This window comes from Manis pentadactyla, chromosome 13 (assembly GCF_030020395.1).
Source record: "Manis pentadactyla isolate mManPen7 chromosome 13, mManPen7.hap1, whole genome shotgun sequence".
NCBI lineage: Eukaryota > Metazoa > Chordata > Mammalia > Pholidota > Manidae > Manis > Manis pentadactyla.
The window spans coordinates 59192004-59217173 of record NC_080031.1 but is presented as its reverse complement, the minus strand read 5'-3'; the positions used below and the strand labels follow the sequence as shown (position 1 = coordinate 59217173).

The 25170-nt window shown below is 43.5% G+C and overlaps 1 protein-coding gene across 6 annotated transcripts; it reads right to left on the bottom strand.

Annotated features, from left to right (window-relative positions):
• Positions 1-1951: 1951 nt before the first annotated feature.
• Positions 1952-10993, bottom strand: HNRNPH1 (heterogeneous nuclear ribonucleoprotein H1). Of its 6 annotated transcripts, none has more exons than XM_036892688.2 (13): positions 10975-10993; positions 10361-10489; positions 8813-8968; positions 8463-8606; positions 6844-6982; positions 5735-5913; positions 5586-5657; positions 5396-5529; positions 5117-5252; positions 4692-4769; positions 4518-4607; positions 3780-3872; positions 1952-2682 (listed from the first exon to the last, which is right to left on the bottom strand). In XM_036892688.2, exons 2-13 carry the CDS (start codon positions 10455-10457, stop codon positions 2561-2563), a joined length of 1440 nt encoding a protein of 479 aa, XP_036748583.1. In that variant the 5' UTR covers positions 10458-10489; positions 10975-10993; the 3' UTR covers positions 1952-2560. The 6 variants fall into 6 exon arrangements, with proteins under 6 accessions (XP_036748583.1, XP_036748581.2, XP_036748580.2 ...); XM_036892686.2 differs by lacking the exon at positions 10975-10993 and adding an exon at positions 3270-3319 and having other exon boundaries at positions 4710-4769; positions 10361-10956; XM_036892685.2 differs by lacking the exon at positions 10975-10993 and adding an exon at positions 3270-3319 and having other exon boundaries at positions 10361-10955.
• Positions 10994-25170: the final 14177 nt, after the last annotated feature.

Below are 25170 nucleotides of genomic sequence, written 5' to 3'. Positions count from 1 at the left end.
CTACCCCAAACTAGTGTGCAGTAGAGATCTGTACCTTCTCAAGCACCACCCCACTTGGACTCCAGCTTGCTGGAGAGCCTCAGCCTTCATCTACACACACAAAAGCAGATTCCCTCCCTACACGCCCTTCCCATTGCTGAGTCAGGCTCTTCCCTTCATAGTAACTTATCAACCTCACCGAACCACCCCAACCCCATAGCAACAGGTGTTCCAGATTACACACAAAGGATCCTTGTGCCAGTCACCAACAGCGAGCTGCACTGAAGAGCACTCACTTTTCTACTCAGACATCAAATATGCACCTGAACTTTGGAACCCTGTCTCTGGCCAGGTAACTTGCCCTGGACCTGAACAAGTGGGACAGATGGTGTAAGGTAAGTGCTTCTCAAGCTTGTAAACACACAGGGTGATGACCTGGGGGTGGGGGGTTTACGTTAAACTGCAGGCTCACTTGCCTGGTTTTTTTGCTCATTCCTTAAGAGCCCCCAGGTGATGCTGCAGGTCCACGGAGCCCGAATGGTTCTAGACACTTTTTTTTAGGAAGAGTTATAATTGTTGTATTTTCAAAAACATACATGGTTTTGGGAAATTTCCGCTGCTCTACTCACACCACCATCTTGGCTCCGCCTTCCTCTAGACACCTTTTTTAAGCCAAATTGTTCTTCATTAGTCTTTTAGCCTTACTCTCCAAGTTCTTAGTTCTAGTCCCTTCTCTTCCTCCAACAGACCATGTTTTTCCACAAAGGTGCTCCTTGTGTAAGAGAAGTTAACTGAAGGACCCAGGAAGGAACCCTCCTTGAGCCTTTTCAACACCAACTACCCATTTGACATTTTTTAACTCAGTCAATGTATCTCAACACCAGTGCTCCACACTGCCCCCTGAAAATTCTAAAACAAGGTACACACCTTCCTAGTGTGGTATTTTGGCGTCCCCAGCCCAATGCAGACCTTTTTCCCCACAGCCCATGTGTTCCACCGTGGCAGAGGGGATACAACAGGGCTGGTTCACCCCAGGGACCCTCATGAGCAGCCTCATGCAACGTGCCCCCTACACAATACCCGAGAAAATTTCAAGTCTAAGCAGCTTTTCAGCATATGCTCACCATACTAACCTCACCCAGAACAAAACCCTTCAGAGTAGACACACACCTGGGCTTCAAACAGCACACATCTGTATCCATAGCTATTTTAAATTCTTTCAACAAAGCTAACTTTCCGAGTCTAGAGGGATGGTGAACCAAAGGTCCCAAATTCTCGTCTAATGGGGATTCTCCAACTACACTGTTTCATCAATCCAGCCCTCATCTACAGATTCCCTCCCTATACAGCATTTCCTAGCAATTATCTAACCTATCAGAACATCTCAATTACAGATTTAAACTAGTCATGTTTACTTCTCTGAAATATGTGGCACATTCTACCTCAGGAGCTTAATAAAGGGAACAAAGTTTGCTGTTCAATGGACATTATCTTTAGAAGGCAAAAGTCTACACTAAAACCGAATGCCACCTATGAGCCAGCTCCTAAGATGCCCCATTATGAGCAAATTTCAGAGCTGCAATCAAGATTGAGGGGCAGCTCCTATCCCAACCCCTGGCCCCCAGACCCCACGCCACTCTACGAAGCTTCTGCACATGCCGAGCAAGCAATGAGGGAACCGCCGCCTACCCCTTGGCTTTGTGCAAATGCTTTAGCAAGTCACAGGCAGTTCAGAACCAGGTCCTGCGCAGCCAGGCCACACCGACAGCCCTTCCACAAGGGCCCCAAAGCTACCTTTACCTTCAGGTGCACTGGAGGGAAGTCAGTCTGAAGACAGCTACACGTCAACAGCCTCAACTGCCGAGCCTCCGCCACCCCAGGGGCGTGGGCCACTGCCACCTAAGCCACAGGCAGGAACAGAGCACCAAGCTACAGTCCACATGACACTGAAGCACAGACAAGACAAAATGCGGTCTTTAAAAGAAAAATTTATTTGACAAGTTCCACTTAGCGCAATACACCTAAATCACAATACAATCAAAGATTTAAATCAAGGCCTCAGAATTTCATACAAACACCAAGACCAAAATCCTAAAGTGTTGGTATTGCGTCTCAAAATTTTCCCCATTAACTTAAAAAAAAAAGCTTAAACTTACGTGCCTTAGATTATTAAATGAAACTAGAATTAACAAACATGCCAAATATTTCACTTTTGTAGACACAGCTCCTATATTGTTTTACAAAAAAGCATGTCTTTCAACATGCATCCCCAACAGTGTTCAATGTAATGTGGTATAAGAGCAACATTTAACATAATTCAACTGCTTTAACCTAAATACACTTACTGCTTAAGTACATCCTACAATATAACTAACTTGAGAAAAGCTGAAAGTTTAACAGTTAAACTTGGCTGTCACATCCTACATGAATGTATGTGCTCAAAAATACTGAACCTTGAGTCTTTAAAACAATCCTGATTTCAACAATTAAGAGTGAGCATCAATCACAAGCTTGTATTGCAAAACTGTTAAACTTTTTTTCTTTAAAAAAATGCTGACCAAGAGTCAGTGATCGGAATCAATTACATCCCCCATCCACCACTCATACTGGACATGCCAGCAGCCATCCCTCCCGCTCCGTTCACTTCCACAGATGCTCGGCTTCCACTACTGTAGTAGCTGCTGTTCACTGCTCCTTGGGTGCCTGCAAAGAGATCAATGTGACAAGTCAGGAGAAGTATCAGGTTACCAGTCAAATAAAACACATAACATTCCAAGAAAAAAATTTAAAAGTATACGACTACAAATGGCTGCTGTCCAGGTGGCGAGAAGCATGTTTGGGAAAGGGGACTCCCGACTCCAAACAAGTCTCAATTAACCCCTTTTCTCTGCAGTACCAACTTGCCAGACTCTTGTGCTATACCATTTAATTGGATGCTTCAGGATCAATGTGGAAAATTAAGTTTAAAGGAAAACTAGTGTTTTTCAAAAATTGCAAAATTACTTGTTTTTAAAACTAAACAAGGCATTTAAAAAAAATTTACCATAAACATTCACAATGTGTCCATCGGATGGCATATATGAATAGGGAGCACGGGGCAGTCTCTTGCTTTTCCTATTCACGGTGGGCAGGAAGTGAGCCAACAAAGTCGGACTGAACTCACTGTGCCCAAAATGGCAGCCTCCATGGAGTTAAGTCAGAGCCACTGACTGCTATGGAAGTAGTGTCCTTACAACATATCAGTATTTGCTATTGGGAATTTAAATTATATTTCTTGAGAAAATATTTACCTATGCAATGTTTGATTGAAAATCACTGGAGTTTTCCTGTAAAACTTGGTCTGCAAAAGGATTTTGTAGGGTAAGACTATAATACCAAAATCACCATTCTTTAGACCAATTGAAAAAAAAATTAGTAAAACCAATCCTAGGTTAACTAATAATAAATACGGTTCTGAACCCAACCACCATTCTACTATTTAAAATTCTCCCTCCATCTGAAATGGATTTAATGCTAACCAAAAGACAAAAAAACAATTTTCTTTAATGTTTTAATAAATGGAGACAGATGTTTTCTGGCTCAACATTATTCCAACTTTCAATAATGACTAATTTAAATTTATAGAATACTTTCCCCTCCCAATGATTAGTTCTGAAAATTAAGCTATTAAGAACTGTTACATTAGGATCAAAAGCATACAGTTAATAACCAACCCAATTTCACCAAAGAGGAGCCTGCATATTCCCAACTAAAGAAACCTGCCTAAAACTTACTCTAAGTATATAAAAAAACACACTTACCATATCCACTCATGCTGCTCTGGCCACCATAGCCGCCTCCATAACCACCACTCAGCTGCTGGCTGGCTGGGCCACCATAACTGGACTGGTTTGCTGTTAAGTTAAGAGAACATTAGAGCCTTGTTCCTTGTGCAGTGTGGTACCTGGTGGTACTGGGCTTGTAATTCTATGATTTTTCAGTCTCGATCTTACATTACTATAACCCTCTGCCTCCTACTGTCTACAGACTACCCTTTCTATCCATACATGAGCTAGTCAAACATTTTTTATAAACCAAAAGTCCAGCAGAATACACATCAGGAGGACTAAACCCACAATTCCCTAAGTAGAAGCATTTGGAGGCCTTATGAAACTGAACTGGGTGTAGTGGAGTTCCCCCCACAAATTGCTACATTAAGGTTCTGTCAATCCCCAATTACTAAACACCTAATTAAGCCCAAATGATCATGCCCCAAATGTCCAGTCATTTTGATCCTACGCTTTTGGCTAAATATAAACTTCAGATTTATGCTCCATACTTAGACACAACTAATTTTTCTCTAGTCCCCACCCCCAAAACCACCTAAAACTAGTTGGCTACAATTCTAAGCAATCTTATGCAACTCCCAACAATTTAAGCCAAACACAACTCATCGAAAACTTGCCTAAATTATGCTACACTCATTAAATATAAATTTACTTATATAATCGACTTAGATATAAAAGTTTTGGTTTTTAAAAAAAACTAACGATATTTACACAAGCCCATGCCTCCCATCATTTGGCTACCATAAGCACCACCGCTTGCTCCTGCTGTAGAATTCAAGAAGAGTTCTACATATCTGTGCTCTGAAATGAGAGAAAAGGCATACAAGGTTAGCTTAAAAAAAAAAAAAAAAAGGACACTAAATTGATATTTATACAAACTCATGCCTTCTAGCATTTGGCTACCGTAAGCACCACCGCTTGCTCCTGCTGTAGAATTCAAGAAGAGTTCTACATATCTGTGTTCTGAAATGAGAAAAAAAGAGTTTGAGTGTTGGTGAAATAAACAAGATAAGCACTTTAAAAGTTCTTACACAAGCAGATCTGTGAATTAGATTTGGTAAAGAAATTCTAACTGCTTCGCAAGTGATTTAGTTTCAAAAAGCTTGTTTTAAAACATTCACCTAAATTGCTTTTTACATGTGTCAATTATACACACTTCAAATCAATGTTTGTATCACAAACCCCTTTCAGTCGTAATTTGAAAAACCCACGAACTTTTTAAACACATACCAAAAAACTAACCTATAATCAGAGAACAAAGCGTCTGCATCCTTACTACTCCTGGTCCCCAAGACACTCGCATCACTTACGCATATTGGCTTTGTCTTTTGACATGGCCGCCACAGCATCTTCATGAGTTGCAAACTCGACATCTGCTTCACCTGTTACTCTGCCATCAGGACCAATTTCAATATGTACTCTCACAGGGTTGAGTGGTGAAAAAAACTAAAAGTATTTCAGAGAATTAAGTCAGTATCTATTATTATAAAGAACTTAATACAATTTTTAACATGATTTTCCACTTAAGTAGAAGTTTTCACAGCAATGCTGAAATAAACTACTTTTGAATAAATTCATCGTACACTTACATTATAAATGTCATTCTCAGTAGCTCTGTAAGGTAATCCTCGCATGTGTACACAGTGTCCTGTTGTGCTCTGGAAAGTGGAGCCACCATCCCCATATCTGTGATCAGACATTCCTGAAAAACAGTAATTAAGGTCTAGATTGACAAGAGTGTAAGTATCCTTCAGTTGAGAAATTCAATTCTTACCTTACCTCTTCCAAATCTATCTGACCCAAATCCATAGCCATCATTATAGCCATTGTAATCATCATAGCCTCCATAACCTGAAAGACAAAGTATCATCAATCCAACGAAACACCCAAGGAGCAGACCTCGTGACCCCTGTGCATCCCTCACATACCTCCACCGTAAGCACCACGCCTCATCCTTTCAAAGCCAGCTCCCCTGCCAATGCTGTTATACCCTCTGCCAGCTCCAGGTCTGTCATAGGGACCTGGCCGCTGCATGGCCATGAGCTTTCGTGGTGGATCATAGTGAGTTCTAACTTCAGCTCGACTGCTCTTAAAGATTTCGATATACCTAAAGCATTGTTCACAAGGGAAGGGGTGGGGGAGAGAAAACTTTAGTTCATTTCATACAGATACTCAGTTACACAAGAAAACAATGTAGTCATAGCCATGAAACTGACTAATAATTAAAGCCAGATTTCTTATATTTGCATAGGCAATGACCAGATAATCACTCAATTTTAAGATTACTTAATGTAAACTTTATAGAAAAAAATCTCCTCTAAGGCAGAGCCCAACCTTAGGGGTAAGAGAGGAGTACTGTTTCAGGAGGGAAAGATTTCCACTCAACTGTCAACATTTCATGTCTTAAATCCATGGGCAGCATGTATAGCAAGTGAGCTAAAAAGCCAGCCTCCGCCAACAGTCTAGCCCACACTACACATTTCCTTTCGCCAATACCCCAGCCTATGCTTTTAGTAGGAAATCAGCATAGGTAAGCGCATGCTTCAATGAAAAATAGTCACAAGCAAAGAGAATAAAACCTTTTGTGACAATTTCTTGAAAGCTATGCTTATTAATACATATGCAGAATATTTATAACAGCAAGAAAAAGTTTGTTGCATTTCAACTTTAAAAACAAGATCAGAAAGTATCACATTTTCTTATGGTAATATTAATTTACTAGGTGGGTGTTATTACAGCTAAAGCCAGGTTTGCACTAACTTTTTAAAGCCATAGTCTCTCAACTCCACCAATTGGGGTTAATTAGGAATCTTAGGAAATTGTGAAGTAGACCAAATTAACTGGGGACAATTTTTAAACCTAAAATTTAATCTCAATGCATCATGGACTTTGACATAGAATTGTTTTTAAAACTGGCAGAACATCAATCAACTAGGACTAGGAAATGCGTTAATTTCCTCCTTCTAAGCAGAGAGAATATGGATTTAATTGTTTACCATAAGAAAAGTGACAAATCCAACCAACCATCCATCCCCACCTGTGCCCTATTCTTTCCTTGTGTTTCTTTAGAGCCTTTTCAGCTATTTCCTGTGAAGCAAACTGCACGAAGGCCTCCCCCGTACTCCTCCCCTGGAAGTCCACCGGCAATGTTATCCCATTTGGCACGATTTCCAACCCTTCAACCCAAGGACAAATAACCCCAGTAGGGGGGCAATATTAACATCACAAGCCCAGAAATGATTCTTCTTATAGCTTTAAATAAACCAGAATTTTAACTTTAGGTGAACGGTATGCTTTCAACAAGTACTCTTTAAATATGCATTGCAGTAATATGAAGTTCCATTATTACAAAGTATTAATTCTTAACACACCCCATGGCACAGTATATATAAAAAAGAACTTCAACACAGGATGCATTAAGAATTCAACAATTAACACTCTTATCTATGTAACTTAATGTTGAGAATTACACAAGAATTTAATAAAGTTCAAGCATTAAATACAACAGTTTTACTAAATTCAAAACACCTTTTACCTCATTGTATATTTCAATGTTTTTAGTGGAACTTCAATTAAAAAATAATTTACACATTTAAACATTTTATATACAAATTGAAACAAAGCGTAATGTCATATAATTGACAAACATACAATCTAAACTTTCAACAAATAACTGATCTACACAGCACAATCATGCACTCTTATTCTCTAACAGTAGTTATGATTCACTTCTGGAAATTCCGTCTATGAAAAATCCTTTCCGTGGATACATTCCCAAGCTTACAAAAAGGACTTAAAGCACTTTCCTAGAAGATATGAAATTATGTTCATATTTAACGTTGACAGATAGCATTCAATTCTCACCAATTTAGACAAAAACAATCAAAACAGACGACTTCAAAAATTCTGGCAAATATTTAGGACTTGATAGTTATCTATTAATGAGGATTTTCATACATACTACACTGAACCATGAAAGGATTTAATTCCAGTTTATCACATCATAAATATTAATAGTATTTAAATACATGTTCTAACATTCTGCTAAACATGCAATTATAGGCTCTTCAGCATAAAAACATTCAAATACTTTAGGCCCAGAACAGTTTCAAACACTTCCTGTATTTGATACTGAAACTATGTTCAACCTACTCTTACAGTAGAATGACTTTCAGCATCATTACCTCGCTAAACCACTTGCTTCCATAGTAGTTTTTTTTTTTTTGCATGAATAGAATTAGACCTTTAGAGACATTTCTGGTCTAATGACCCAGTGTGTCTTACAGCACAGACACTTGTAATAATTAAAGCCACCTAAGTCAAACTAATCTATTATTAAGGGATCTTACCTTTAAACTTGAAGTACTTTAACAGCATTGTGAGGAAAGTAGTTAAGTTGTTGAGGACAATCCTCAAAGACTTACTCTAAGCTACAATACTAAATATAGGCAGAGTTAACATTTTGGAAGTATTTCATTTCCACCTTTAAGATGGGCTTAAATTATTTGAAGGTCTCCAGGAAGAAGAAAACATTAATTCATGTGCATATACTCAAAACTTGTTTAAATAATCTAACCTACTCCAACTTTGAGGTCTATTAAATGTTGCCAGAAGCTAGCCAGAACTCACTGCTCAGGAATGAACACGACTACATACCTGAGAAGAACTGAACAATTTCTTCCTTGCTACATCCAAAGGGGAGTCCTCTAAGTCGTACAAAGCCATCATTGGCCGTGTCAGGACTATTTGGACCAGTATGCTTCAACACCCAATCCATTTCAACGTTGTTTGACTTGAATACTGAAAGAGGTGCTTAGAATTAGTCAATTTTGGAAAGTTAGAGAAAAAAGTTCAGACTTCCTGGGTCTTTAGATAATCTAGGAAGAGCTGCCATAAACTCCCTTAGATGACCATTTCCATGCGGTCAAATACCTAAAATTCAGAAGGGGTAAGATACATCTCTATGTGTTTAATATTTACTGTTACTAGGGCAATGTAAATCAAACCTTCAACATATCTGTGTCCCATAGTTTCTCTGTCTTTTTTCAGGGCCAATTTGACTTCATCTTCTGATTCAAGTTCAACAAAAGCCTCGCCACTCGGTCTGCCTTCTCTGGTGTAGATGAAACGAATACCTTGAGCCCCATTTTGAATTTTGCAGTCTGAAAAGAAAACAACTGTCAATACATAATAATTAAAAACCACCTCTGGTTGATACAGAGGAAATGCTTAATGTCCCCACTACAAAGCAGATCATCTGCAAAGCTCAAAATGACCAAGATGTACCAATTCGTAGGATTGTTTCTGTTAATGGCAATTTTCCTCCCCTGCTCAAACTTTGTTATTCCCCATATTCCCAATCCATCATGAATATCCAGTATTCAAACCAGTCTTTTAAAGTTATCTCTTAAGTCCTTGCCACCAAAGTGTCTCCATTAAACATCCTTATTAATTTAGCGAAGTCAAGTGTGGACCTTGTGATTTTCATTAGGTTTTCTAAATGCAATTTCAAGTTTTGGTTCTAGGCATTTGACGGTTTTACCTTACTGGCAGCAACGTTACAATTTCTCCTTGGAATCCAAATTGCAGGGCCAATTACTCACCTGAAGGGGATCAGTGTTATCAAGCTAAAATGCTCCCAGTTGCAGTTAAAGTCAAACCCAGTCTTGCCCATTGTCAGGTGGGTTCCAGTGTACTTGGTTCTTGCTTTACAGGTCGTTTTCTGTTCCCAACGCTAAATTCAGATAAGTCAATGCTACAAATGTCCTTCCAAAACCTGTAGATTTCCTCCAAATATTTATCAGTCTAATCTTACCCTAATAATGAGAACAACGACATTTGGGTGCAAATTTTCAGGAAACCTACATACTGGAAAAAAACTACATAGGCAAGTAGACTTCCCTGGGCTTCAGTGTCCCCATCTGTTCAAGAACTAGATGAGCAAGAACTCTTCAATTACCAATCTTAATTAGGAAAATTGTCTGAAATTAATGTGACATTTTTTAACTTTCGAAGCAGAATGCCCCTCTCCAAGGATACAGCAAAACTGGACAATGGTTACACTTTTAAGATTTTACAAAATGGTTACTTGCCCAGCTACTGGGCAATTTTCTCAAGATGGGGGGGCCGGAAGGGGGGTCGCATTTATCCTTTCGAAAAGACTTCCACAACTCGATAATATGGGCGAATGTAGTTACCACATTGGTTTTCTTGTGAAACCTTCCTAAGAGTGTATATCAATAATACCTTTAAAATTTGTTAAGAAAACTAGACTTCCACAGACAAAACTAGCAATTAAAGGTAGGTAAAAAGTAATCTGCCCAGAGGCCCGCACCCCCCCACCCCCCGAGGGCCGGCGGGCGGGGCTTTCGCAATTTCCATTGCGTAACAGCCGCCGGCCCAGAGCAAGCAGCCCTGTGGGAATGGCTGCCGCCCGCGCTCCGCCAGGGGGCGCCACGGGCCGGCCCGCCCCGCGCCCGCCGCCTCTCCCCGCCCGCCAGCCTGTCCGCCCCGGAGGCCTCGGCCGAAAACTCCCGCCTCTGCTTCAAACTCACCAGAAAAAAAACGCTGTACTTCGTCGGCCGAGCAAGACCAGGGCAAACCCCGGACCTTCACCACGAACCCCTCTCCGCCTTCCGTGCCCAGCATCATCGTCTCCAACTGGTTCCTCGCGTCCAAACAGACTGCAAAGCGGGAATGGGGTCGTCCCCGGGTAATGTTAAAATGAAGCTGCCCTCCGCCCTCGAGGCGCCCCGCCGGCCCGCAGCACCCCGGTAATACCGAAGCCCGTGTCGAGACGCCCAACCCCGGCGACTCCAAACACCCGACACCCCCTTGTCCGGCGGTCATGCCCCTGAAGCCTCTCTGGGAACCAGGCCCCGGAGACCCAAGCTGAGAGGGCCCCGGGCTAGCGCCAGCGTGGAGGCAAAGAAATGGCGGCGGCCGCTTCCGCTCCTCCTCCTCCTCCATCTCACACAAAAGAGTCGGCGCGGCCTGTAGGCCTCGCGGCCCCGCCACGACTCGGCGAGCCACTCCTGGCTCCGAGCGGCAGCCCACATCTTGCCAAGGACCCCCAGGCTTTGCAGAGGGCTGGGGGGTAAGCAATCCTCGCAAAAAACAGCATCCTCGGGGGGCCATTGGGCGCCAAAGACAGACGACAAACACCCACCTACACCAACCACTACGGCGTGGCTGAAAAGAAATGGCCAGCAGGCGCCTGCGCAACCTAAATAAGGCCTTTTTGAACAAGCTCTGCGCACGCGCAACCAGGTACCCGCACCGCCCACTTGCGTCACACAAAGATCGAACGCATGCGTGATTTTATGAGCCGGCCTTCCTCCAACCAGCAAGTTATTATGCGCGCGCGATTTGTGATCAACTTCTTCACCGCCATTAACTCGCCAGGCATTTTTGCGCCTGCGCCTTCCCGCGATTATTAAACGAGCCTTCGCCGTTTAGCATTTAGTTTCCTGCGCATGCGCCTTCTTCAAACCGTTCTCGCTTTACCCGCCAGAGTGGGGGAGGGGAATGGCGGCAGTCAGCTCCGCGTAGGGGCAGTATGGTAGTCCCAGGCTCTGGGTTGTAAGAAGGTGACTGTTTTCCTATCCCTACCACAGCCTGTTATCCGCGCTCCTAGGCGACTTTAAGGGACAGGCGGTTCCCGCCCTCGCGCCGCGTGTACTCCCTTTCTCCCTAAAGCGAGCCTGTCACCCTCGGCCTCCTGGGGGCTGCGGGGCTGCGGACTTACCGTCCCCGAAGGCACCCCCGCGGCTCCTGGAGCACGTCCAGACCGTGTGTGCCTCCACTTGCCCTTACCTGCCTCCGTTGGGCCTTGGGCCCCGACCGCGCGGGGTCCCAGTGCTCGGGTCTCAGTCCTGTACCCCGCTTTTGACCTAACGTACTCGCACCCTGCGAACCCCGCTGCTGCGCCCCCGGGTCGGCGGGCCCTGAACGCCGTGGGGCGCTCGCACGAGACGGGTAGCGGGATGCCGCGCCTCGAGGGCGCCGGGAGAGTCCCCGGTGCGCGCCGGCCTCGGCCCTCTGGGGCTGTTTCTCGCTTAATTCTCCCAAGACTAAGTAGGTACCGTTACGTCCGTTTCCTGGGCAGAGACAGTGGGAAAGGACCCAAGGTCACCTCGTTGTGCGCACAAGGCACAGAGACGGTGGTGGTAACGGTTTCCAGCAGCACTGTGGGAAATTGTGGCCTCCCAGGCGTCCCCTTCTCTGATCTTGCCTGGCCGCCACCTCAGGGTGTAAATTAACAAGGCAGTGTTGGTCAATGGATGGTTTTAGTGCTACCAGGCAAGATGCGGGCAAAGCATGTCCCTGCCCCCAGTACAGTAGTCTGGAAGCCAAGTCCAGTTTTGACAGGTTTCTGAAAAGAAGAAGACATTCAAGGAATAAAGGGGGAGGGCGATCCAAGACAAGATCCCAGGGCCGGATCTTGAAATAATCCTAGAAGGCCATGCATGTAGGCCTAGGCAAGGGTGTTCACGCCAAGCTCACCGGAAGGCATTCGGCTGGGAACAATAGGAGGTATTTGTCAGGAAATTTCGGTAGCTGGGAGTGGGGTTTGGGGGACGACACAGATGAAGCAGGCAGGATGAATTGCCTGCCCTCAAGTGCAGAAGGAGCTAGTGAAAATAGAAGGCAGCTTTGTCTCTAGGTGATTCACAAGCAAGGAGAACAATTCTTGGTCTTGATACTCTCTCCAAGCCATCAGAAAGCCACCTCCCAGAGGGAAAAACCCTTATCCCCTGTAAAAAAATATATATGTTTTTACCTTCCAACAATGTGCCACACTTCTAAAATGTTTATTTTACCTTATTTTTCCCAAAATTGCCTGGGATTTTCTTTGATAATAAGTGTAAATGTAATACATAATCATCATAAAAAGATTAGATTTCCTTAGGGTAGATTTCTAAAAGTAAAATTATTCATGAAAGGATTCGAGTGTTTTAGGGCTACTAATAATAAAGGTTATAGAACTTGACAACCCTCTGTGGTGTGCAAGGGTTCCATATCTCCCAGTTTGGCTGGCACTGAAATTTCCTTTCCTCTACTCTGCTAATTGAATACCAAGAAAAACCATATCTTTATTTGCATCTGCTTGATTACTACTGAGGAAGAATAAATTTTCTACATTCATAGCTAATTCCCTCATATAATCGTCAGTTCTACTTCTTTCTCCAATGATCTTTCGGTCTTTATTAAGGCTATTAACCCTTGGCAATAGTTGTCCCGTTTTTCTGTTCACTTGCTTTTAGTTGTTGTTTGTTTAATGTTTGACAGAAGCTTTTAATTTTGATGAAGCCAAGCGGTAGATACTTTTGAATTTATGCTTAGAAAGCCCTTCCCCATACAGAGATGAAGCACATATGTGTTCATCTAACTTTTTCTTCAATTTAAAGGACTTTTTCACAGTTTAACTTCTCTAAAATAGGGATGTGTCTTAAAAATCAGTGGCATGTTGTAGTTTAACTGGCAGCATTTTTTCTTAGTAATACATAAAATAATGGTGGGTCTTAAAATTGATGACATCTTAGACTTGGTGGTATCTGGTATGTTCTTTTTATTTAATTTTTGTGATGACAGCCATTAAAATTTTGTTTTTATCATTTTCTTATGCAGAAACGTTTGTGATATGTAAGGAAAAAACAATGCAAAACTAACATATCAACCATGTAGAACCGTGTTACTACTACATTAAAACACTGGCTAAAGAAATGCAAATTAAATAAAATAACAATCTAATACCTTCTGCCACTAATTTTCCAAGTAATGACCATTAAAAAGAGTAACGGGGAAAGAATGCAGGGAGGTGCCATGCACGCACTTTGGCTGAAATGTAAATTGGTACACTCTCTCTGAAGGGCTATTGGCAATATATTCAAAGTTTAAAAAATAGACATCCCTTTTGGCCCATACATTCCACTTCACTTTTGCACAGATTTAATTACAAGACTGTTATCGCAGCATGAAATGTAGAGATTTCAGAAAACAACTTAAAAGTGTGTTGACATTGTTTTTCATGTGAAACCTTCATAAGAGTATATCAATACCTTTTTTAAAAAGTGAGGTGTTTTGAATAAATTTCGGTACGTCTTTATTATGCACTCTCACCTGGGGCAATATCGTGTAACAGACAAAAATTGGTTGTGGGGATGTGGGGGGAGGGGGACGAATACATCTGAGCTATGCTTCGTGGCCACAGTACCTAAAAAGATACACAGCATATCTGTGCTATTAACATTTCATGAGGGAGAAATAAGGGAGGAAAGGGTCTAAAAAGGCTCCTTCAGGTGACGCTCATGAAACAAAAGTTGACAGAAACTGATCTATATAAATGGAATACTCCAGTTATTAAAAATGGTGATGTGTAAGTATATTTGGGGGAAGATATTTACAATATTCGTTCAGTAAAAAAAAAATTAAACTATTACAGTATGCCTGTTTTCTGAAATGTGTAATTACACCCATGCAGAGAAAAAAAAATATATATATATATATATTATGTATGTATCTGGAAAACATAAACCAAAATGTTTATTGGTACTTAACTGTAGGTGGCGGGAGTGTGGTGGTTTGTTTTGGTTGTGGTTCTCGGTATTTTCAACTGTCTTTACGCTGGTAATACGTTTTACTTGTAGCTTTAAACTACACTTCCGTGAGTGGTCAGAACCGAGCGCCAGGACGCGCGTTTCTCCCCTCGCTGCGGGAACCGCCGCGCCCGCGGCCCTGGGTCGTGCTCAGGGGCGGGGGCCACATTTTGAAGCTGGAGACTGAAAGCCACGGAGGGTCCCGGGTCAGAGTCCAGGGAGGGGGCCCCAGGCCCGTCCGTACCGGTCCGGGGCCGCGTGACTCTGCCCTTCCAAGTGCGACATCAACGGCTGCGTCCGCCTCGCCCGGGATCCGAAACCGTGTAAACTTCTCGGCACGAGCGCGGACGCTTGTGCGCTGGAAACAAAGGCGCGCTGAGCCGCGCCCGGCGCGGGAGGCGGAGCGGCCGGGCCCGCCCGCAGGAGGGGGGCCGCCGCGGACGCCGGCCTGGAAATGGGAACCCAGCGCGCCCTCTTGGGTTGGCTCGGGGCATCTCCTCCAGGCGGCGTGTGACAACCACTGGGCGAGAACCTTCTAGGTAGTGGCCCCGGTTTCCCAAGGCTTCAGCTGGGTCGCTCACCGTGGTTCAGTCCGTCGGTCAAAACGTACTGGTGGCTAATATCAGTCCTTACATTTTTAAATGTTTTATTATAGTAAAATATACATATCCGAAAAGTTACGTTTTAAACCTTTTTAAGTGTACAATCCAGTGATGTTAAGCACATTCGCCTTGTGAAAATACCACCACTATCCATCTCCAGAACTTTCTCATTTTCTCCGAGACTCTACCATTTTAACACTAACTCCCCAGACTCCATCCCTCAGCCCCCGTTAGCCTCTAATTCTGCTGTCTGTCCCTAGGAATTTGCCTGTTCTAGGAATCTAAGTGGAATCCTACAGCTTTTGTCCTTCTGTGTAGGCTTTATTTCACTTAACACAATGTTTTCAGGGTCTCTCCATGTTGTAGCGTGTGTCAGAGTTCCCTTACTTTTTAAAACTGAACACTATTCTGTTGTATGTTTACAGTACATTTTGTTTATCCATTAACCCATTAATGGACATTTGGATTGTTTCCACCTTTTAGCTATTATGAATAATGCTGCTCTGAGTTTTAGGTGTACAAGCATATGTTTGAGTCCTGCTTTCCCTTCTTTTCAGGTGAATTGCTAGATCATATGTAATTTTATGTTTAACTTTTTGAAGAATAGCCAAACTTTTCCACAGACTAAACTTTCCACCCGCAATGGAAGAGGCTTCCAATTTCTCCACGTGCTCCCCAACATTGCTATTTTGTTGTTTTGTTTACTATAGTAGCCGTCCTAATGAGTGTGAAGTGGTAGCTCACTGTGGTTTTGATGTGCATTTCCCTAATGATTAGTGAATTTGAGCATTTTTTCACGTGCGTGTCAGCTATTTGTATGTCTCCTTTGGAGACATGTCTGTTCAAGTCCTCTATTCAATTGGGTTTTTTGTGGTTATTGAGTTTAGAGGGTTTTATATTTCTGGATATTAATTCCTTATCAGATATATGACTTGCAGATAATTTATCTCATGACGTGGGTTATTGAGTCTCTGTAATTTCATTCGCTTTTTGGAGGTTCCTTGACACAGTGTTTACTAGCGTCTTGCATATTCATTCATTCACCCAACAAATGTCCCAGTGCATTCTGTGTGCCATGCTCTGGGCTGAGCACTGCAGGCATGATCACAGGAGAAAAAAGTCCCTGGAGGAGCTTGCTGTTTAGAGCGGGAGATGAACAAAAAAATGAATTATGCAATTCAGTCCATGACTACAGATTTTGGCAAGTCTGTGCAGAATAGGGAGACCCCTGAAGTAATTAGGGGATTAGAGAAAGTGATGCCCAAAGTGGGATTCTAACCAGGTCCAGGCAGGGCAGAGTGATTTGGTGGAGGGAACTGCACTTTGAGGCTAGGAGACCAGAATGCAGGAGTGGCAGCCTCAGGCCAGATGGGCAGGGAGGGGTGGGCTCTACTCCGCGGCAGGAAACCACGGACAGCTCAGGCTGCCCAGTGAAGGGATGCGATTTATATACCCTAAGATTACTCTTGCTGCTGTGCTTCCAATAGTGTAATAAGGAGTCCTCCTTCCTCCCTGCCTCCTGCCTCCTACTCAGAGGCACTGCTTGGCCCCAGATGTCATTCCTCCATTGCGTGATGAATGCAGTTGATCTCCCTGGCTGGTCACTCTCACCCAGTCAGACTGATTTTTCCTTTCTTGCAAACAGCTTTATTGGGATATTCACGTACCATACAATTTTTTTTTCACATAGTCACAGAGTTGTGCAATCATCAGCACATTCTAGGTGAGGAACATTTTCATTGCCTAAAAAAAGAAACCCCTTACCTGTTACCAGTCCCAACTGATCTTTCAAAACTGCAAAATGAGACCATGTAACTCCCCTGCTTTAAATCCTTCAGTGGCTCTTACCAAACTTCAGATTGAGTCATTCCTCTGCCATGGTCCCTCATGGTGTAACTCCTATGCATCTGCCCATCTTCTTCTCATTACCCTCCATCCCCTTCTCTACCTGCCAGCCATGCTGACCACCTTTCTGCTCTTGTCCAGCCATGGGCCTTTACAAAGGGGGTTCCCCCGCCTGCAGCACTCTCTCCCAAATGCTCATTATCACCAGCTCCTTCCCTGGGTCTCTCTCAAATTCCTCTATTCAGTTCCTTCATAGCATTTTTACACTCTGTGGTTATTTTATTTATGTGATTACTTTATCTTGTCTATTCCCCACACTAGAATATAGGTGATATGGCTAGCACCGATGGCGTGCCTGGCATGTAGTCCCAATCAACAAGTAAGGATTGGATGACAGGAGAATTAAGAGAACAGAGAGGACATGTGAAGGTCAATGTCCTTGAATGGATGAAGGCGCAGTTCACGAAGATGGGGAGAGCTCAAGGCAGGCAGAAAGGAAGGAGCATGTCAGTATATTCATTTGAACCTGTTTAATTTGATATGGCTCCAAGACAGCCAAGTGGAGATGCCATATAAGCAGCTGGAGTTTTATGAGTTTCAAGCTAAAAAGAGTAGCCTAGGCCAGATATATATCTGGATCTCACTGACTATAGAGGATATTTAAAATATTCCAGATGCATAAAGGGGCTCACTTTTCAGAAGATGCCCTTTGGGATTCCAACATCAGGCATCACAGACATTTGTTAATGGACTGGGTGGTTGTGTCAATGAAAGAATGAATGAATGGGAGCAACCAGCAGAGGAAACTGAAAAGGAGTGGCTGGAGAGATGGACAAAGCCTGAGAAGCACTAGGATGACATAGGAAACAAGAGGACAGGGTTACGGGTGGAAGAGTGTGATCCACAGCATCAAACGCTGGTGAGAGGACTCAAAAGAGAGAGGAACTAAGACCCTGGATTTTGACAATGTAGAGACCACTAGCACCTTTAGCAAGAGCAGTTTAGGTCACACAGAAGGGGTGGGAGCCAGAATACAATGCAGAGAAGATTAAGGGCAGGCAAATGCAATACCAGCGCAGCCTTCCGAGGATGTCCTATAATCTGCTTTGGTCTAAGCCACTAAGTTTGTGTTAGTAATAACAGTTTGCGTTAGTTTCCTGTTGCAGCAGTAACGGGAAACTAATACAGTGTTTATTCCAGGAAATAAGGTTAGGTCATTTTCCCACAAAGAAGAAGAAAAATCCTGTGATTATATCCATGGGTACTCAAAAAGGCACTTGACCGAATTTCCTACTCCTAATCAAATCACACAGTAAATAGAAATAGAAGGAATATCCTCAGGTATGATAAAGATTATCTACCAAAACTCAGAAGTGTACAGCCACCTGAATGGAGATATTAAGGTTGTTTCCACTGAAATCTGGAGCAGGGATACCCACTACCGTTGGAGATTGTGTTGGAGCATCTAGCTAGGCAATGCAGTTAGAACTGGTTTAAATGAGTTTAAAGTTCAGTTGGAGGAACAAATGCATTAGTGGATCCCAGAACACAGTACTGTGAATAGAAGAATGTATTGGAGTGGGGCTGGCCAAGAAGTAGATGAGAAGAACTCAGAAATAGTTGCAGTTACATACAGGAAATTCAGAGATGGCTAGGAAGGTGTTTATGTTGAGCGGACAAAGAGATGATTAATTTCATGGATGGTGCTGACATTACTGGCCATGCTTATGGGGAAAAAAGAACAACAAAAACTGGACTAACCCAGAGGCTGTCAACTAGGGGGGATTTTGCTGCCAGAAGACATTGGCAATTTCTGGTGATGTTTTTGGTTCTCACAACAGGGGGCTGCTGCTGGCTAGTGGGTAGAGGCCAGGGGTGGCTGCTACACATCCTATTACACACAGGGCAGTCCCCACAGCAAAGAATTATCTGGCCCCAAATGTCAATAATGCCCTGAAAACCTGAGAAGTCCTGTTCTAAAATAACACAAAATGCTAAATATCTTTCCAATATTTGTTCATATAAATATATAAAATATATTTCTGATATATGTTCAAGATTCCATAATGAATATTTCAGGATAAAACAAGATATTTGAAGAAAAACCAGAAGAATATTTATATACTTCGGGGGTGGGAAAAAAAAAAAACCTCCCTTTAAAAAGTCTGGAAACCAAACAGCCAAAAAGAAAAGGTAGGTTTGACTGCACACAAATTTTTAATTTGCCTAGACAAAGAAATAAATAATTCTAATAATAAAAGAAATAAGCAAAGAATAGGCTGAGGAAGCATTTATGAAATATGTGAAACACAAGGAGTCAAAATCCCATATCTGCAATTGTACCTACAAGTTTTTTTTTACAGACCAGTAAGAAAACAAGACAAAACCTAAAGCTTCTGGATAGGTTTCAACCACACACGTAGTCAGAGAAATGCAAAGTAAAACAGCAGTACGATTGGCTAAGGTTACAAAGTCATTTGAGTCCACAATCTCTTATCCCCAATCCAAAATTCATCAAGTCCTGAAACCCTGAAAGCTGTTTTGGCTTTGCTAAGATTGAGGCCAATTCATTTAGCAGCAAGATTCACCTGAGCTAATACACGGATTTGCAGTCTTAACACATCTTGCTTGGTGAGGATATTTTCTATAGCCTGCTGCCAAACCCACGAGCCAGTTAGTTAATGTGTTTGATTAGGAGCAGCTGCCTCAGAACCCACTGGGATGTCATACGATTTCCTAAAATCCAGATGTCTTGCCAATGGGTTTCAGCCCCAGGCAAGTTCGCTATGGATTCAATGTGACCAAAGAAATTGACAGCAGAACGTTCTTTGGGGTGAAAGAGCTTGTTCTCCCAGCGGTAGGTGGAGCACTAGCGTCTCTGCCTCTATGCAGAGCACTGGGCCTAGCTCTCTATATAGCAAAATAATAGCTTATTGCCTAAAGGTGTGGAAGCAGTAGCCTAGCAACAGGCCAGTTACATCATCAGGTGGTTTAAGTTCAGTGAGGATCCTGGCCATAGGAACCCCAACTTCCCCGCACCAGAAAACTCCACATTCTGAAACACATGTAAGGATTTTGAATAAGAGTTTATAGATCTGTAATCTCTAGGGCTGGCAAGGATGCAGAGCGAGAGCAGCTTGCATTGACTACCTTTCAAATATTAAAACAACCTTACATTCCTGGGATAACTCCTACTCCATCATGATGCATTATCTTTTTACATAACATTGGATTTGACTTGCTAATATTTTATTAGGGTGTTTAAGTCTATATTCACAAGGGCTATTGGTCTGTGATCTCCTTTTTGTCATCTCTTTGCTAGCTATTGTCTGCTTGTGTGAGATTGGTGTTTATTTCTTCTTGATAAAAATTGACCGGTGAAACCATCTGGGCTTGGATTTTTCTTTTGGGGAAGGTTTGGATAACAAATTCAACTTCTCCATCTGTGTTTCTTTGTAACAGTCCGCCCCAGCAGGCAGGCATCCCCAAAACCTCCAAGGGCAGAGCTTGGTTACGTGCTCAGCCCCAGCCAGCTGAGGCCAGGGAGGTGGCTCTGCTGTGTTTGGCTTAGACAAGTGAGGATCTCTCCCTGAACCAGGACAGGGGCAGCTTCTCCAAAAGTGGGACCCAGTCACACCTCTGTTAACAAAGAAGTGGGGAATGAACAGGGATTATGTAGGCAACCCAGTGGTTGCTACAGAATGAGACAGGAGAAAGGAAGACAATTTGACAGACAGAGGAATTACCCTAAGGGGCAAATTAAATCTGGAAAGACTCTCACAGAAGTGAGAAGAAGGTTTGCTGTTTTCCTGCAGTAGGAATGGGGCTCCCAGCAGGCATGCTCACAAATTGAAAACAAAGTTTTTCCTATTTAACTTCCAGTGTGTGCCTAACACCCCACTTCTACCCCCTCTGCCTTTCCCTCATATTGGTGCAGATGGCAATGTTCAGTAAAGGCTTGCAACCATTCTTAACTACCACTTGTGATATGCAACAGAAAAACAAATGGGATGGGGAGAGGCTGGCTTACAGGGCAAGGGGCAGGGTGCCCTCCAAGAGGGAGGAGAGGCTCCCACTACAGCTCTGTGGAGAGGCCTGATGCCCCAGAGAGCTGCAGCCCCTCCAGGCTGGGGCTCCCAGGGAGGCTGTGCAGAGGTGCACCACGGACAATGACAGGCTAGCCCTAACTGAAGGGCTGTGACCTCCTCACCCCCGGGCCAGAGTGGGTGGGCTCAAACCATCCTCAGTTCAGTTTGAATGTGAACCAGGGCCTTGACCTGCTATCCATCTTTCAGGAGTAAATTCTGGATTCTCAGGACTCACAGTCTCAAGGGAAATCATCTATCTGCTGGTTTGCTAGTTTGCCTGTACCCTGTTTTGTTTCAGGAAAGATTTTGGATGCATTAGAATGGGCTAGGTTAGGCTGCCATAACAACCCCAAATATCCGGGGCTTAACACAACAATGTTGATTTTTCACCGTTCATAGTACCATCCATCCGAGACTGGGCAGATCCTGCTCCATCTCCTTCAAGGGCTGAGGCAGATGGAGCCTCCACCACTGCGACCCTTGGAGGCTTCTGTCCAGAAGTGACATTTGTACTTCTGCCAACAGCTTATTAACCAAATAAGCCATGTGGCCAAACCTTTCCTCAAGAGTCCAGGAAACAAAACCTTTCCATGGGCAGGGAAGGAGAAGGACTGGAAACATCAGTGAACAATGGGAATGACCACCCTGGGTGGGTCACCTGTGTTGATATACAAAATAGAGCATCTGCTTGGTAGCACCACTAAGTTTCTTAGCCTGTAAACAGTCACCTCAGTCATTACCTGCCCAATCAATCAATGAATCAGTCAGGAGGCGTGGCAGCGTCCACAGAGAGCCTTGTCAGTCCCAATGCACATAACCCCATCCCTTTCTTACCCTCCAACACCCTCCCTCCAGGTTCTCCCCATTCAGGGCTGACTCTGTCAGTGATAAGCCTTTGTCTTTTGGTCCTGTAATTTGACAAATAAGTATTTTAGGGTTGCATTATTAAGAAGTCAAATGAGTCTGAGTAATATGAGACTTCCCTTTGGCCCTGGGCTAGCATAAAAGATCAAAGGAAACCCCGGTCAGTCCAAGGGCTGGACAGAGTCACTCAGAGTAGGAAGGAATTGGTTGGGAGTACCTTCCAGCTAGCAGAAGGAACCACGCTGGGAGGGATAGTCACAAGAAGGAGTTAGTGAAGGGAGGAGAGAGGGCATGCAAGGCAAGGTAGGCAGTCGGATTCGATGACTACTTCAGAGCCACACCTCCTGGCCTGGTGCTTCACCATCTGTCTCACGAGGGCCTCTCAGCCATTCCAAATCTCCAAAAAACCGGCTCGGAGATGTGTATAGAGATCCAGAGATCTGGGGCACGTCCAGATCCAGTGCACCTTCTCCACTCCAGCAGGTCAAAGAGCCAAGAGGAACACTAGAGCTGCAAGCTCCAGCAAAGAAAGGGGGAGCTGTACTCCAAGGGCCAGCTCGGGGAGAAGCTTTGGGCTTCTGGCTAGTGAGGCACCCAGGGGAGAGGAGTCGCCCAGAGTCTCAAAGCAGCCTCAGGAGCAGGAACTTGCGAACCAACCCCAAGCTCTTAGGCGAGCAGGGAAGATGCCGCCCTTCTAGGACACAACACGCTTCGGGCCGCACGCGTCCAGCAGGGGGCGCTCGACCCCCGCGCTCCCCGCTGCGAACCCTGGTGAAGGCAGGCGGGTGCGCAGGGCCTCCGGAGGCGGTAAGCGCTTTCCAGGCTCGCTCGCCCATTGAAAATGGTTGAATACTATTGTCCCTGGTTCCCACTGTGGAACTGCACTGGGACGGAGTAAGGATTGTTGCTTTTCATTTCAAACTGCTCTGTAAAGACAAAACATACTGTTGACACCTTTACAAGCTTGTATTCATTTGATGGAGTGCGCCGTCCCGTATCTGATTTGGCCTGGGTTCCCCTCAAAGCAGAGCCTATGAGGAGTTGATTTAGGAGATGACAGGGAGTGTAAGTGACCAGGAGAGGATAGAGAGCCGACATAACTCATTCCGAGGTGGCCTTCGTGTTCAGTCCCCCAGGACATTCTGGGCACTCTATGCACCCATCTCAGAACCATCCTCAGGAGGAATTTATCCCTGGGTCCTGACCCCCTCCTCCAGGACAGGCCTGAAGGGAAAGTGTGCAAACCCTGCCCAGCCGGGTCTCCTGGTAAGGGCTGGAATAAAAGGTGAGCGGGAGGGTCTGAGTAGGTGCATATGATCTCAGGACCCCCCCCACCCCGCGGGAGAAGGGACCTGAAGGAAGCAAGGGGACCTAAGGAAGCCGCCCGCAATGACTACCCACCCCTCCATTTCAGGGCCATTTATACCAAGGTGTGTGTTTGAGAGCAATTCAGGGCAGTGGGATTGCTTGATTAAGGGGTAAAGACACATGCAGCTTTGTCACCTGTTGTCAGATTTTCATAGGCAACCGGAGTCTGTCCCGTTTTGCATCCCCCTCTCACCCGCAACCTGAGTGCCTGCTTCCCCACAGCCTTGCCAGCAGAGGATGTTGCAAACTCTTGGTTTTTTGCTGATCTAAGAGATGAGAAATGACCTCTCAGTACATTTTAATTTTGCATTTCTATTATTATGAGCAAGACTGAGCATCCCACTTTATGCATAAAGCTTTTCCTCACTCTAGGCTTTCCACTGCTGTGTTAATTTTGTTAGCGAAAGACAGGAAACACGAAGCCACCATGAGACACCATCTCACACTCATTAGGATGGCTACTATTCAAAAACAAAACAAAATCAGAAAATAACAAGCGACGGAACGCTTGTGTGCTCTGTGGGAATGCAAAATGATGCAGTCACTGTGGAAAATGATGCAGTATGGTGCTTCCTAAAATAATTTGACAGAATACCGTATGATCCAGCAAATCCATTGGGTATGAACCCTAAGGAATTGGAAGCAGGGTCTCGAAGAGATATTTGTACACTCATGTTTAAAGCAGCACTACTCGCAATAGCCAAAACATAGAAGCGATTTACGTGTCCACTGACAGGCGAATAGAGAAACAAAATGTGGTCTATCACACAACAGAATATTATTCAGCCTTAAAAAGCAAGGACATTCTGACATATGCTACAACACAGATGAAACTTGAGGATGTTATGCCAGTGACAAAAGGACATCGTATGATTCCACTTCTATGAGGTTTCCGGAGGAGTTAAAATCATAGACACAGAAAGTAGGATGTTGGTTGCTGGGGACTGCAGAGAGGGTGAAATAGGAAGTTGTTTAATGGGGACAGAGTTGCAGTTTTGCAAGGTGAAAAGAGTTCTGAGATGGATGGTGGTGGGGATGGTTGTGCAATACTGTGCATGTTTCTCAATGGCGCTGAACTGTGCCCTTAAAATAATTAAGATGGTAAATTTTACATTATGTAAATTTCACCATAATTTTTTTAAAAGACAAGAAATAAGAAACTATAAATATGAACAACAGACTGTTGTTTACCATTAGGAAGGGGCTGAGGGGATGGGTAAACTAGGCAAAGGGAATAAAGAGGTGCAAACTGAGAACTGTAAAATAAGTTAGTCACAGGAATGGAAGTACAACATGTAGAATATAACCAGTAATATTGTAATATCTTGGTATGGTGACTACATTTACTGTAATAAGCATCTACTAATGTATATAATTAATGAGTCCCCCTGTTGTACATTTGAAACCAATCTAATTTTGTATATCAACTTTATTCCAATAAAAAAGAAAACTTCTTCATAAAATAAACAAAATGAACCCCAAAAGATGAGACATTGAATACATAGCAGAATAGATTGTGCTGCACTCACTCAGTAGAATACAGTACAGCTCTAAAAAAGAATGAGACATCTCTGTGTCCTGCTGCCATATGACCTCCAGGATATGTCACTCAGTGAAGACAGCAAGTGGTTTTACAGGTTTTATAATACACCACAGTAACTAGGAAAAGGTGGAAATACAAATATACAGGCTTATATTTTCAAATAGAAACCATGCAAGGATTAAAAAATAAATAAAAACATTTCCTACAGGGGGAGGAAGGATGAGGGAGAAGAGACAGAGGTACAGCTAGACCTCTTCCCACCTAGCAAGCTTCATAGTTTTGTAACTGAAAACATGTGAATGTGCACACATTTTTTTAAAAATTTAATCAATATGGAGTTAGTTGGATTGGTTTCTCTGCAACTTTGATAAATATAGCCTGAGGGGGCATGGCTGGTGATTTTTTAGATTTCTTCCACTAGAATGGGTACAATAAAAAGTTTTTTTTAAATAAAAC

What these genes read in the sequence shown, in the direction of transcription:
- HNRNPH1 (XM_036892682.2), bottom strand. Translation starts at nt 10,943, where the DNA reads ATGGCCCCCCGAGGATGCTGTTTTTTGCGAGGATTGCTTACCCCCCAG. An exon ending in AGTACAGCGTTTTTTTTCTG is followed by an intron (nt 8,969 to 10,360) that starts GTGAGTTTGAAG and finishes TTTTCTTTTCAG; the next exon opens with ACTGCAAAATTCAAAATGGG. An exon ending in AATTGTTCAGTTCTTCTCAG is followed by an intron (nt 6,983 to 8,462) that starts GTATGTAGTCGT and finishes CTTGGGTTGAAG; the next exon opens with GGTTGGAAATCGTGCCAAAT.